This window comes from Petaurus breviceps, unplaced genomic scaffold, assembly GCF_028583685.1.
Source record: "Petaurus breviceps papuanus isolate PSGF00001 unplaced genomic scaffold, PetGlider_PUasm1.0 140, whole genome shotgun sequence".
NCBI lineage: Eukaryota > Metazoa > Chordata > Mammalia > Diprotodontia > Petauridae > Petaurus > Petaurus breviceps.
The window spans coordinates 52,187,466-52,201,992 of record NW_027185698.1 but is presented as its reverse complement, the minus strand read 5'-3'; the positions used below and the strand labels follow the sequence as shown (position 1 = coordinate 52,201,992).

At 35.7% G+C, this 14,527-nt stretch overlaps 1 protein-coding gene across 3 annotated transcripts; it reads left to right on the top strand.

The window, feature by feature from the left end:
* The first annotated feature begins 6,634 nt into the window (after positions 1–6,634).
* Positions 6,635–12,094, top strand: LOC138151057 (olfactory receptor 5p57-like). Of its 3 annotated transcripts, none has more exons than XM_069074521.1 (2): positions 6,635–6,647; positions 11,037–12,008. In XM_069074521.1, the coding sequence occupies exons 1-2, from the start codon at positions 6,635–6,637 to the stop codon at positions 11,969–11,971; spliced, it is 948 nt and encodes a 315-aa protein (XP_068930622.1). In that variant the 3' UTR covers positions 11,972–12,008. The 3 variants fall into 3 exon arrangements, with proteins under 3 accessions (XP_068930622.1, XP_068930611.1, XP_068930632.1); XM_069074510.1 differs by lacking the exon at positions 6,635–6,647 and adding an exon at positions 12,062–12,094 and having other exon boundaries at positions 11,033–11,956; XM_069074531.1 differs by lacking the exon at positions 6,635–6,647 and having other exon boundaries at positions 11,033–12,008.
* Positions 12,095–14,527: the final 2,433 nt, after the last annotated feature.

Sequence of the window (14,527 nt, the reverse complement as noted above, 5' to 3'; positions counted from 1 at the left end):
TCAGATTGGCTAAAATGATAGAAGGGGAAAGTGATAAATGTTGGAGGGGATGTGGAGAAATTGGGACCTGAATTCATTGTTGGTGGATCTGTCAGTTGATCTAACCATTTTGGAGAGAGATTTGGAATTATGCCCAAATAGTTGTTAAGCTGCCTATACAGAAATTTTACTATTAGGTCTGCTTCACAAGATGATTAGAGAAAATGGAAAAAAAAAACCCTCTATGTTCTAAAATATTTATAGCAGTTCTCTTTGTGGTGGCAAATAGCTGGAAATTGTGGGAATACCTGTTAATTTGAAAATGACTAAACAAATCGTGTTATATGTTCACAATGGAGTGATATTTTTACTATAAAAAATGATGAGCTCGGGGAGGCTAGGTGGACAAGTGAATAGAGCACTGTCTCTGGAGTCAAGAGGACCTTGGTTTGGATCCAGCCTCAGACACTTAACACACACACACAAAACACAAAACCTAGCCATGTGACCTCTTGGTCTTAACCCCAATTGCCCTCCAAAAAGCAAAAAAAGGAAAAGGAAAAAAAAGAAACGATGAGCTCAATGATTTTAGAAAAGCATGGAGAGACCTCCACGAAATAATAAATAGCTAAATGAGCAGAACAGAGAGTATATTGTATACAGTAAAAGCAGTATTGTTTTAAGAGCAACTTTCAGCAAACAAAGCATTCTATTATAAATACCCAAATTAACTGCAAGATCCTATTAAAGATGGTCTTTGAGTCCAGAAAAAATACTGACACAAGCATATGTATGTGTGTGTTTATGCATGTACAGAAATTTATATATTCATGTGTGTGTGTATGTATACACACACTTACGTGCATGTGCACACACAGAGACAGATTTGTGTCTAATGGTAGCCATTTCAAAGTTTGATGTGGAGGGGGAGGGAAAAAAAAAGAAAGTCACATGATAACTTTGTTGTATATTAAAAAGGAATAGCAAGCGGTACATAATGGAGCTCCAATTTCAGGTTCAATCCTCTGTTTTTCTATCTCACTTTGTTATGGAAATGTTTTATTTCTTTACTTCAGAATAAAATATTGATTTTCAAATTCTCTCCCTGCTTCCATCTATTTTCCCTTCCTTGAGAATGCAAGCAATTTGATAAAGCTTATATATGTGCAGTCATGTAAAACACATTTCTATATTAGTCATGTTGTGAAAGAAAACATATAACCGCCCCCCCCAAAAAAAACTGGAAGAAAAACATACTAAAAAATTGCCTAGATCACATTGAGACTCCATTACTTCTTTATCTGGAGCAGGATAACAGTTTTCATTGTAAGTCCTTTTTTTAAAAAAAAAATTAGTATTCTATTTGTCCAATTACATAAAAAGACAATTTTGAACATTCATTTAAAAAACATTTGAGTTCCAAATTTCCTCCCTCCTTTCCTTCCTTAACCTCTCTCTAAGAGAGTAAACAACTAGATATAGGTTATATCTATATATAAATTACATAGGTTATATATGCACAATCAGGTAAAACATATTTCCATATTAGTCATGTTGTGAAAGGAGGAGCAGAAGGAAAAAACCACAAAAGATAAAGTGAAAATAATATGTTTTGATATGCATTCAGATCCCATCAGTTCCATTTGTGGATAGCATTTTTCATCATAAGTGCTTTGAAATTGTCTTAGATTTTAAAGAATAACTAAGGCATCCACAGTTGATCACCATAAAATATTGTTTTAACTGTGTACAGTGCTCTCCCGGTTCTGTTCACTTTGCTTTGTATTAGTTCATTTATTTTTTTCCAGATCTTTCTGAATCCATCCCCTTTGTCATTTCTTGGAGCACAATAGTATTCCATCACAATCATATGCACCACATTTTCTTCAGCCATCTCCCAATTGATGGACATTCCAAGTCTTTGCCACCAGAAGAAGAGCCACTAGAAATATTTTTTTATGTTTAAGTCATTTCCTTTTTCATTGTTCTCTTTGGGGGTACATACCTTGTAGTGGTATTGCTAAGTCAAGGGATATGCACAATTTGATAGTCCTTTGGGCATAGTTTAAGATTACTCTCTGGTATGATTAGATAAGTCCACAGCTCCATCAATAGTAGTACACTGAAGAGAAGTGGTGCTGGCATTGCTCTGGAACAATAAGATCAGACCATACCTCTGTATAAACATTAACTTAGCTATTTTTACTCTAAATGTAACCAGATCCTTGTCCATGGATCAATAGGTGGACCTAATTCTGGAGTAGTTGAATCATATCATGCATTTTTGCTACAAATCAAACCAGAATACAGCTAAATGGGAAAAAGATTCTGAAGTTGTTTTTGGAGAGGCAAAGAAGAGAATTAGTGGAATAGGTATTATCTTTTGCTCAAATGCTATAAGAACAATTTCATGAGACTTTTTTTTTCATTTTGTATTTATGAGCTTATTAACATAATTGACAAAAAGACCACTGTGAAAATGCTTATAGTTTTATGTGTCGACATACATTAGAAAGAAATGATTGGAATTTTTATATATTATCAACAAAATCTAGCAGAAAGAGATAAAGAAATGCCATAAAATAACTGCAGACAGTATAAAATACTTGGAAGTCTACCTGCCAAGACAAACCTAGAAACTATATGAACACAATCATGAAACACTTTTCACACAAATTAAGTTAGATCTAAACAACGGAAGGAATATTAATTGCTCATATTAATATATTGAACCAATATAGCAAAAATGATGATTCCAACTAAGTTAATTGACTTATTCAGTGGCATACCAATAAAATTACCCCCCAATATATAGAGCTAGAAAAAATAATAACAAAATTCATATACAAGAACAAAAGGCCAAGGATATCAAGGGAATCGTTGAAAAAATGTGAAAGTGACTTAGCAGTAACAGATCTCAAACTGTATTATTAAGTAGTAATCATCCAAACAATATGGTACTGGCTAAGAAATAGAGTGGTGGATGACCAGAATAGATTAGGAACACTATACACAGTATTAAATAACCCTACTAGTCTAGTTCTTTGACTAACCCAAAAGTTTAAGATTTTGAGTAAAAAAACCAGTATTTGACAAAATTGTTTGAAAAACTGGAAAGCAGTTTGGTAGAAACTAAATATAGGCTAGCATCTCACATAGTATTCTGAGATAAGACCAAAATGGGTACATCATTTAGATATAAAGAATGCTATCATAAGCAAATTAAAGGAGCATAGAATAGTTTACCTGTCAGATTTATGGATAAGGGAAGAATTTATGACAAAACAAGAGATAAAGAGCAACACAGAATATAAAATAGATAATTTTGGTTACCAAAATGCACAAACAAAACCAATGCAGCCAGGATTAGAGAGAAAGAAAACTGGGGGAAATTTGTTATAGCAAGTTTCTCTGACAAGACCTGATTTCTCAAATATATAGGGAACTGGGTCACATTTATAAGAATATGAATCATTCCCCAATTGATGAATGGTCAAATGATATGAATAGCAAGTTTTCAGAAGAAATCAAAGTTCTCTATATTCATATGAAAGAATTTTCTAAATCCCTGTTGATTAGAAAATTGCAAATTAAACCAATTCTGAGGTACTACCTCACAACTATTGGATAGGTTAATATGATAGAAGAGAAAAATGACAAACATTTGAGGGGATGTGGAAAAATAGGGACAGTAATGCACTATTGGTGATCCAACCATTCTGGAAAGCAATTTGGGACTGTGTCCAAGGGGCTTTCAAACTGCATATTCTTTGACTCAGCAATACAACTACTAGTTCTGTATCTCAAAAAGGTCAAAGGAAAAGGAAAAGGACCTATATATACAAAAATATTTCTAGCAGCCCTCTTTGTGGTGGCCAACATTGGAAATTGAAGGGATACCCATCAATTGAGGAATGACTAAAGAAGTTGTGGCATATGATTGTGTGGTTATACTATTGTTCTCTAAGAAATAAAGAGCAAGACACTTTCAGGAAAACCTGGGAACATTTACATGAAGTGATCCAAAGTGAAATGAGCAGAACTAGGAGAACATTGTATGTAGTAATAGTAATATTCTACAATGTTTACTTTTGAATGACTTGCTATTCTCAGCAGTACGATGATCCAAGACAATTCTGAAGGACTTATGATGAAAAAAATGCTAACCACCTCCAGAGAAAGAATTGATAAAAGCCTGAATGCAAATTAAAGCATAGTTTTTTTTCTTTTAATTAGTCTTGACCTTTTTGTTTGTATTTTCTTTTGCAACATGGCTAATATGGAAATGTTTTGCAGGACTGCAAATATTTAATCAACAAATTGCTTACCTTCTCAATGAGGGTAGAAGGAAAGAAGGAGGGGGGAATATGAAACTTAGAATGAAAAAAACATGTTAAAATTTTCATTTCTATGAAATTGAGAAAAATTTAAAGGTAAAAAACATCTTTTACAAAGAATGAATCAGTACAGATATATAAATAACTCAAGAAGACCATCTAATTTAAAATTAGGTTACTTCATTGTAAGGATGAGCATAGGTGAGAAGAATGAAAAATATGTTCTGAGATATGGTTCAGGTGTAAGAAATGAAAGATTCCAAAGGCTTCTGATATAATTGCTCGGTTAATGGAACAGTGTTTCATATAACAGAAAAGTTGCCACATCTGGAGAACCTTTGGTTGTTATATCTATGTACACCACTAGTTGGCAATCTAAGCTTCAGATGTATTACATCAACAAACTAAACAAGAGTAAAAGTTCCTGGAGAAGTACACCCCTGAGAATATGCCTTATTCTTTCTAAAAATCAGTGTTATTGTACTCCCATCTCCTAGACCTTCCCAATCCTTATAGTTCCCTAGCATCTTCCTGGGTTCCTATCTGGTTTGGATATTTCGTATAACTTGCCTGCCCATTGGGTTCTCCTTCTTGATTTCCTCCTTAACTTGATCCTGCCTCCAAAAAATCCATTTAATCAAATTCTACTTAATAAACTAAAGGAAAATGTAAATCTAACAGTGAAGTCTAAAGTAGTTGATTATGCAAGTCCCAACTGATCTTATGGTGTTCTGTGACATGATAAGCTAACGCACCTGAAGGTCTTTTTAAAGGAAGTCCTTTCAAACTTCTCTCTTTCAAAGACAGAGAGGTCAAGACCAAACCATCTTACCAAGCTCCAGAACTTCTTTTACCTTGAATGGCTAGGAAGTGAATGATGCTCATTTCCTGGCTCTCAGACTTCTCACAGCATCTGTCAATAGTCTTGCGGAAAATCTTTGTGTTGCATATTATAAATGCTCTTATATTTCAGGGAAATTTTTTATTAGGAAACTTGAATAGATTGTCAATACTTCCTTCACCTATAGACAATTCTCTCAATTGGAAAGAATACCTCTGTGCCAGAATCTGCAGTTTCAACTAAGCTGAGTTTTTTGCATGGTCTTTTCAGCCTCAGTTGTGTGTGTGTGTGTGTGTGTGTGTGTGTGTGTGTGTGTGCAATCAGTATGGGCTGTGTCCTGACCAAAATGAATCTGGTGAGATGATGAGTACCAATTTTCATACTTAGTGAACAGCATCACAATCACAATTGCCTCATGTTGATCCCAGAAAAATAGTTAAGAGCTTCCAAGGAAGATCATCAGACTTATTAGTTTGACTATGTTGCTATCCAATCTTGTTTTTCAGCTATTAAAAATCCCACATAAACACAGACATAGAAAAAAGTAAATAAAAGCCCTGAAGGGTTTAGAGAATGTGTTAGACAAGACACCTTTATGTTAGTAATTTTCTTCATCCCAGTGGATTTCAAATGGCATTTTAATGATGTAGATTATATTTGTTGTTAGGGTGCTCAAGGGGTTATATCCCAAATGCTAAGAAAACCAACGTAAATATGGTCCTGCCATGCAAAATGATAACTAGGAGTCTACAGTTATCATCTTCTTGTAACAATAGGTACCATTGTTGTTCTTGATTTTGATATAAAAACACTCAGATCCATTTTTGATTTGTCATCCATTTCAGAGAGCTATGTCTGTTCCTCATGCCCATGACAGACTTTATGTTGATTTCAATTTTACATCTCTCTCTCTTTGTCTCTCTCACTCACTCACTAACTCACTCACTGACTCACTCTCTCTCTCTCCCCCATCACTCCCTTCTGCCCCCTCACTAAGTAAGATTCATTTCTAATTTGGGTCTTCATGTTTCTTGTCCCTTTTAGTGCCTTATAAAGTAAAATTTTTGTAAATGAGCTATATTATGGGACATTATTATACAGCATTAGTAAAATCGACAGCAGGTCATATCACATATCCTGAAACACCACTACAAACACTTAGTACCTGATAGAACATGGTTAGATAAGGACACCTTAGTTAAAGATGTATGTGTATACATTGATACATTTCTTTTATATATTACTTATCCCCCACTTCTCAGATTGAGACTTTGAGGAAGTGATACATTCATTGGTTGATGTAGTAGAAAAAAATGTGAACTTGAAGTCAGAAAAGCTGGATTTGAATCCCAGATCTGATTTACTAGCTCTGACTGTGATTGTAGGTAAGTGACTGAACCTTTGTGATCCTCAGTTTCCTCATTTGTAAAATGAGAATAACAATGTTTCCTCTGAAATTGTTGGAAGAATGTAATTTATGGAATTTAAACTGCTGTAGCTACTAGTATTCTTGTTATATGATTTTTATGATTGTTACCAATATAAATAAGATGAGGTTTTAAAAAATGAGTTGGTGCATTCCATGCAACTAATACCCCCCCACTGTGCATGTATATGCCTTATCCAAAGCACTGGGAATAGAAAGAAAAAATGCAAAATAGTTCTAAATCTCAGGGAACTTATGTTCTACTGGAGAGAAAGGGGTAAAATATTTACACAAATAAGTAAATTCAAGACAAGTTGAGAAGGGACAGAGTTTTAGAAACTAGGTTTCCTGCAAGTGGTGATCCACTAGCTGAGCCACAAAGGAAGCTTGAGGTTCTAAGAAACAGAGATGAGGTAGGGCATTTGGAGCATGGAGGATGACCTGTATAGGGGACAGAAATGAGGATAGAATTTATGAGTTTAGGCAACAGACAGTAGGTTACTTTGGCTGGAATGTAGAGTATATGCCTGATAGTAAAATGAAATACATCTGAAGAGGGAGGTTCTATTAAGATTGAGCATGATTCTAAATAGCAAGATAAAAAAATTATCATTTTGTCCTCAAGACAATAAGGGATATTTTCAAGGCCTGAGTAGATGGTTGACATAGTTATTTATGTGCTTTAGGAAGATCATATTTGTAGGTTTTTTTAGAGTATAGTTTAGGGGAAGAAAAGATGGGGCTTCTAATTAAGAGGCTTTTGCAATAATCCAAATGAGGGATGAATTAGGGTGTTGGTTATCTGAGTGGATATGAGGAGATGTGATATATGTGATATATATAGAAGTGGCAAGATTTGGCAGTTAACTGGTTGGGGAAGGGAAGATAGAGAAAAGAGTAGAGATTGATTCCAGGATTACAACCCAGAATACCTGGAATGAGAGACCCTGAAAAGAGATAGGAAATGATCGAAATAAATTGTTTTGGGTTAAAGAATTAAGGATGAGTTCTCTTTTAGACTTGTTGAGTTTGAAATGGCTTTGGAACATCTAGGTAAAAAATGTTCAGCTATTGGTGAAAAGTAGTTTGGAGTTCAGGGCTACATATATAAATTTGGGATGCATATGAATGTAAAAGTTAATGTCAGTGGAAGATAACGAGTTCACTGACAATGTATAGAAAGAGGTCTAGAACAGAGATGTGGTTACATTTACAATTAGGAGGCTTTACAAGGATCATGATCTGGCAAAGGAGGCTGAAAAGGTTAGACAGGTATGAAGAAGGATAGTACCAGGAGAGCCAGTGTCTTGAAAACTCATGAGGAGAAAGTATCCATGAAGAGTAGGTCTCCCTCCTTGTCCTATGCTGGGCAGAGGCCAAGAATCTATAAATTAATAAGTATTTATTAAGCACCTACTATTTTTCAGCCAGTTTACTAGGTGCTAATTTGTTCATTATTCATTTTCAAAGAGGATCTGTAAACAGGGTGATGTTATGACTTATGTGTAAATTGTATTTAAGTGAGACAGAGTTGTACAAAGTTGTCAGCCTCACTTTGTCTTCCAGACTCATCAAAATCCAGTGGCGAGAAAAAAGTCAGGACAACTATTGATGTGTCTGGATTAAGTGGATGACCTTGGCATCTTCAAAGTCCGACCAAACTATGACACAGCACTTGCTTTGGCTGCCTATATAGCCATTGGAACAAATTGTTCTCATCTATCCATTCTGCCAAGGTAAGTCTCCACATGCTTGGGGAAGACACCCCCCTAATTCCCTACACTCTTGAAATTTAAATGAAGATTATGAAAAAATATTATTATTTGGAAATCAATAAATTATTGGTAACTTTGCAGAGAATGGGTCCAGTGGAGTGATGGGGTCAGAAACCATACTGTAATGGATTAAAAAGTAGTTTTTTTCCCTGCTGAGAGCTGATTGAGAAAGAGAAGAGCTATAGTAGGATAACTGAAAAGGATGGCAGGGTCAAATGAAAGGTTTTAAAGGATTGGACAGATATGAGCCCATTTGTAAGAAGAAGGGAAGAAACCCGTAGATAAGATTAAAGGGGTGTTTTTCAATAGGTAAAGCTTAGGTTTGAAATAGGAGAGATGGAGTCAACAGAGAAAGGAAGGATGATCACTTTTTCAGAGATTGTTGCAAAGACAATAGAGGATGATACTGAGGAATATTGAATTGTAGAAGGTCAAAGAAAAGGGATCTTACAGTGACAGCTTTTCTTTTGACATAAAAGTAGCCTGCAAAGTCCTCTCTTGAGAGGGAAGGGTGAAATAGGAGGTGTTGAAAAATTGACTCAGCACTCTACAAATTTTTTTTAGTTTAGGCATTCTGTTTTCTTGTGGTCACAAAGATCTGAACTATAGAATCATAAGTGAGCATTATGGTATCTCAATATTTCATATTTTTCTTTTTGGACTTAGGAGAGAAGAAATATAAGTTTACTGTTGAGAGTAATAAGATAATTCCAGGAAAAAGTAATATTTAAGATAATTTCTTTTATTTAAAACTTAAGAATCAACAAATGCAAATATCATCAAAATGATTTGTCCCTTAAAAGCAAAATTTTATATATTTTTGAATATACCTTTTATATTATATATGTATGCATATGTGCATAATATAAATACATACACACATATATATATGGATATACATACACACATACACATACTTTCCTTTGTGAGAGATATGTATAGTCAAGGAAAAAAAATCAACAGATCAGCCATATTTGAAAATGCTTGTCTCCTTCTATACCTCCAGTCTGTTGAATTTGAACAAAAAGGTAAATTGAGGAAACTCTCTGATCAAGATAACATTTATTAGCATGATTGCCTCCACTAATGCCAAAGACCTCAAGCAAGAGGATAGTTCTTCTTTTATAGACTTTTGGGAGTACAAGACAAAGAACAGAATGGAGTAGATGATATCATGGGATTAAGGGTAACCTGGTTGGTTACAGAGCTGAGGTACATGGAATGACATGATTGGTGGGAATTTTGGTAACAAGGACTAGCAATGACTCTCCTTCTCTCATGAGAATAAGAAATGCTCATTATTTGGGTACAGGTGCAAAATTGGGTTCAGACTTTTGGACAGGAAAGCAGACATCCTTGAAATATATCTTGGTGGTGTAGAGACATTAGACCAGACTCCTTTGCTTTCCACACATTCCAAAAAGGCAGTTAAATTCCTTCAGGCAAAAATAGATAAGTAATTACCTAGGAGCTGGCTTTCTAAAATTAACCCATTAAAGATTAGGTGAATTCTAAAATAATTTCAGAGACAAAGAACCATGACTTAAATAATTATAGGACAAAATCAGTTACAAGACAAAATCAATTAATTGTAAATAGGATCAATAAATAAATTATACAGGATGAATCTTAATCTTTTTCAAGTCCATCAGCTCTCTGCTGAGAAGTGGTAGGTAATATTTCCTCATCAGTCTTTTGAAGCCACGATTTGTCAGTTTCGGTTCAAGTTCTCAGGTCTTTCGAAGTTGTTTCCCCTCTCATGATTATTGTGATCTTCACATTGTTCTTTTGGTTCTACTGAATTCACTCTGCACCAGTTAATGAAAGTATTCTGTTCTACACTACTGGAAAGCAGTGTTATTCATTATTTATTATAGCAAAATAATTTGCTACTAATTTCCTATACTAGAATTTGCTCAGCTATTCTGCAATTGAAATAAGCAATAAGTAAACAGGATATGGTTACAGCAGATTGAGCAAGTACTTTCCATGATTTTATCTAGAAATAGTGGAGGTCTCCATGGGAAATTTCCCATAGTCTTCAGGCTGGTAATATCTAGCCTAATGTTAGCCCTTCATAGTAATATCAAATTTTAGGAGCAAAAGAAAATGAGAATACTTAGAAATGAGATTCTCCATTCCATCTATTTTGTGATTTTAGAACACAAGGGTCATCTTGGAAACAAGTACTTTCCTTATAGTCAATTAGCATGAGGCAGATAATATTGTTGGATGTGGAAAGTGGCCCTGTGAGAGGTGAGGGATCACAAAGCAGTCTCTGTTTCTTTGGAATGGATTAACAATGGTGATTAATTGGCAGAATAGTATTTACACATTTGGATATACTTTCTACATGTAGTTAAGAAAGATTCCTATTTTGGGGATTCAACTATCCTTTTCACTCTTACAGTATTTTTCATCCTTTCACAATGATAAAATTCCCAAATCACATGATATGGTTGGTCAATGGGGAAAAATTTGGAGGAAAGAAATTTATTCATCTCTGCTTTGCTTATGGACACATTGCCATAATACATAGGACTCAAGAATGGGAGGTATGTAGGAGGTGGTCAGTGAATGTTTCCTGAACACATCAATAGACATTTCCAAATCTTAAATCTGTATTCCATTTTAATCTCCTTTTCTTCTGTCTAATAGGCACTTTCCAACACCAATGTCTGGCAATAATTGCACGGCTGTGAAAGAATTCATTATTTTGGGGTTAACGGATGATCCAACCCTTTGTGTCATCCTCTTTGTGATATTTCTAGGTGTCTATGCTGTCACCTTAGTTGGTAACCTTAGCATAATCACATTGATCAGAATTAGCTCCCAACTTCACATTCCAATGTACCTTTTCCTCAGCCACTTGGCTTTTATAGACACTGCATATTCCTCATCTGTCACACCTGTTATGCTCAAGAACTTCCTTGTGGACAAAACTATAATCCCTCTTGGAGGCTGTTTGGCCCAGATGTTCTGTGGAGCCACCTTTGGGACAGCTGAGTGCTTCCTGCTGTCTGTGATGGCCTATGATCGGTATATGGCCATCTGTAACCCCCTACTCTACTCCACCAATATGTCTACTAGGGTATGCACTCAGTTACTCATCACATCCTACCTGGGTAGTTGTATAAATGCTTGGATCTTCATTGGTTGTTTATTGAATCGGTCCTTCTGTGGATCCAACAAAATCAATCATTTTTTCTGTGATTATTCACCGGTTTTGAAGCTTTCCTACTCCCAAGATGATCTTGCTGAAATTCTTCCTTCTGGATCTACTGGGTCAATAATTATGATTACAGTGCTAATTATCATAATCTCTTATGTATATATCCTCTTCTCTGTCCTGAAGATTAGGTCCACTGAGGGGAGGTCCAAAGCTTTCTCAACTTGCACCTCCCACCTCACAGCAGTCACTCTCTTCTATGGCACCCTAACATTCATTTATGTGATGCCCAAGTCCAGCTACTCCACAGATGTGAATAAAGTCATGTCGGTTTTCTACATTGTAATGATCCCCATGTTGAACCCCTTGATCTACAGTCTAAGAAACAATGAAGTAAAAGGGGCACTGAGGAAACTGATGAGTAAAAAACACCTTTTTTCATGAATTAGTTCCTTGCAACAAGGATTTATTAATTACAATCTATATCCCAGGCACTTCATACAGTTTGTGGAATGCAAAAACAAAAACGAAACTGTCTTTTCCCAAAAGGATCTAATATTTTATTGATATAATGATTAGAATTAAGTGATACCATTAAATAGGTTTTAGAAAAGGCATATTTCTTGGATGGGTTAAATTTGTGAATTTAAAGGTTGATTGCAAGGTTCTGAAAATATATTCAATGTTCCACAAACAAATCTCCCACATCCGCAAAGTTGTATAGAGAAGTGCCTTATACACTTCTTTGGGTCCATACTTATTTGTTTTTTGGAATCTACAGCAACACTCAGTTTCTGTTAAATTGTAGGGGTTGTCTTTTACATTTACCCTATTACGTTCAATGTGTGTGATGTGTTGTTGGCTCTGTTGTCATCACTGTGTAACAGATAATTTAATCATTTTATGTTTCTGTATCATTTGTATTTCTTGTTTCTGACAGCACAGTTATATTCCACTATGTACACGTGTCACAATTTGTTTAGCCATTCCTCAGTCACTGGCCATTAGCTGTGATAAGTTAAAAGTCCAAGAGATATAGTTTCTGGGTATTTAATAATCAATTTATTTATTATGGCTAGTAAATAATTAAGAAAATGAGGTCAGTGGCACTCTTGGAAACCAAAGATGGCCCCTTGGAGGACACTGAATGCTTAAAAAACCTTTGGAAAAGGGGATTACTTGAGGGGGAAATCAGCTCTAATTAGTTAACATTCAGTGAGACAGTAGACATATCAATGAGAAAGTGGGCAAAAAGTCTTCACCTCCTCCTGCTGAGAATGTGACTTGGTCATGAGACTCAGTGACCTCTGATAAACTGGATAAAAGAATTCATCTCTACCCAGACCACTCTGGCTGGTTTCCCCCTTCATAACTTGGCTCACATGAAATTCTAACAGAAGGTTGCAAACAGGGGTTTATTTCCTAAGGGAAACTTCTCAGCTAAACTGGATTTTGTTTGGAAGGCTTTCTAGTTGAATAGGGTTCCACTGAAGATCGTAAATCAGGGACCCTGAGAATTCAGGAAGTCTTATGTATCAGCAATGTCCTTAAGGGACTGACTGAATAACCTGCACAGCTTGGTTTCTGAATGAGATAATATAAAGGGAAAACCTTAATTTTAAGTAACACTTGGTTATTAATATAAAAGAAAAATAATTATTTCTCTTACTGCTTTGTTTCCAGTTCTTTGCTACCCCAAAGTGGTGCTAGAGATATTTACGTATACGTGGGTTATTTCTTTTTATTAAAGACTACTTTTCTGGCACAGTTTAATGGTTGATCAACAATAATGTAAAAATGTGTTCTGTATTCTACATGATAACTCTTCGTGAGGGGTGAAGAGAGAGATACTAGGAGAAATTTAGATCATGTAAAAACAAAGGATATCAATAAAGAATCTTCTAAAAACCAAAACTGGTTGCTTCCTACCTCTTCAGTCTTACTTTTTACTTCCACCCATGCAGTGTACAATCTAGCTACCTTGAACTCTGACTTTCCTCATGAATGACACTCCATTTTCTGATTCTTAATGGATCCCTATTTGACCCCCACTTTTCCAGTGTGGACACTGACCGTCTTTTCCACCTGCTTCCCTCCTCCTACAACCAAAAGAGACTTTCTCTTTAGTTCCCACCCTTGACCCCATGAGCAGAATGGAGAAGGTCATGTGCCCTAGTGCGCAAGCTTGTCAAAGCCTTCACCAGACAGAAATTATTGTTGAGTTCATGTTTGTCTGAGGATAAAACTAGATCCATGCTCTTACCCCACTTTGGGAAGTTATAGAATAAAAATCAACATGAGCCTTTTAGTTAAGCTCAGAGTTCCCAGGCAGGAAAAACCTGCCATTTTCCAACAGTCTCTATTTTCTTTAATATTTTTTTTTGTAGCTTGCCACTGCCACTCTCTAGTGCATCCCATTCCCAAAAAGGAGACATCTATGAGCCAGAAATTGCTGTGATCAATTATACTTTTACCTGATGCCCTATTTCAATGCCAATTCAACAGAAATATAAATAAACTAGATAAAACAAAGAAACTTTTATGTTACTATAGGTTTTCCTAAACAGGGAGAGACATTCAAAGAACTGTCTAATCCCTGATATCAGTTTTGCTATGTGGAAGGAAAACATTGAGTGGTGTTCCCAGACAGAATTATCAGGCTGCTTTCTTGACCAAAATGGACGGAACACTAGTTGCTCTTCAAATGCTGCCCCATCCACCACCAGACCTGCTCCATTCTCTCTTCAGTCTCTTGTGCACTGTGGCCAAACACACCCTCCCATCTGTGCACATCCTGCTTCTCATAAAATTATCCTAGAGGAAGAAGAAAGGAAAAGAAGAGGAGTTACCAACCTTTTAAAAACACAGTTCCTCTTTAGTCAGTGGATCAAACCAAACTGACGATCCTTTGGTGCGGTGGCCGCTGCAAATGCAAAGTGTGTCTGAATACTATTTCTGATTCTTCAGTGACAATGGCTGGGGAGCATGAAAGGGAGTGAA

What these genes read in the sequence shown, in the direction of transcription:
- LOC138151057 (XM_069074510.1), top strand. Translation starts at nt 11,033, where the DNA reads ATGTCTGGCAATAATTGCACGGCTGTGAAAGAATTCATTATTTTGGGG. An exon ending in GGAAACTGATGAGTAAAAAA is followed by an intron (nt 11,957 to 12,061) that starts CACCTTTTTTCA and finishes AAAAACGAAACT; the next exon opens with GTCTTTTCCCAAAAGGATCT.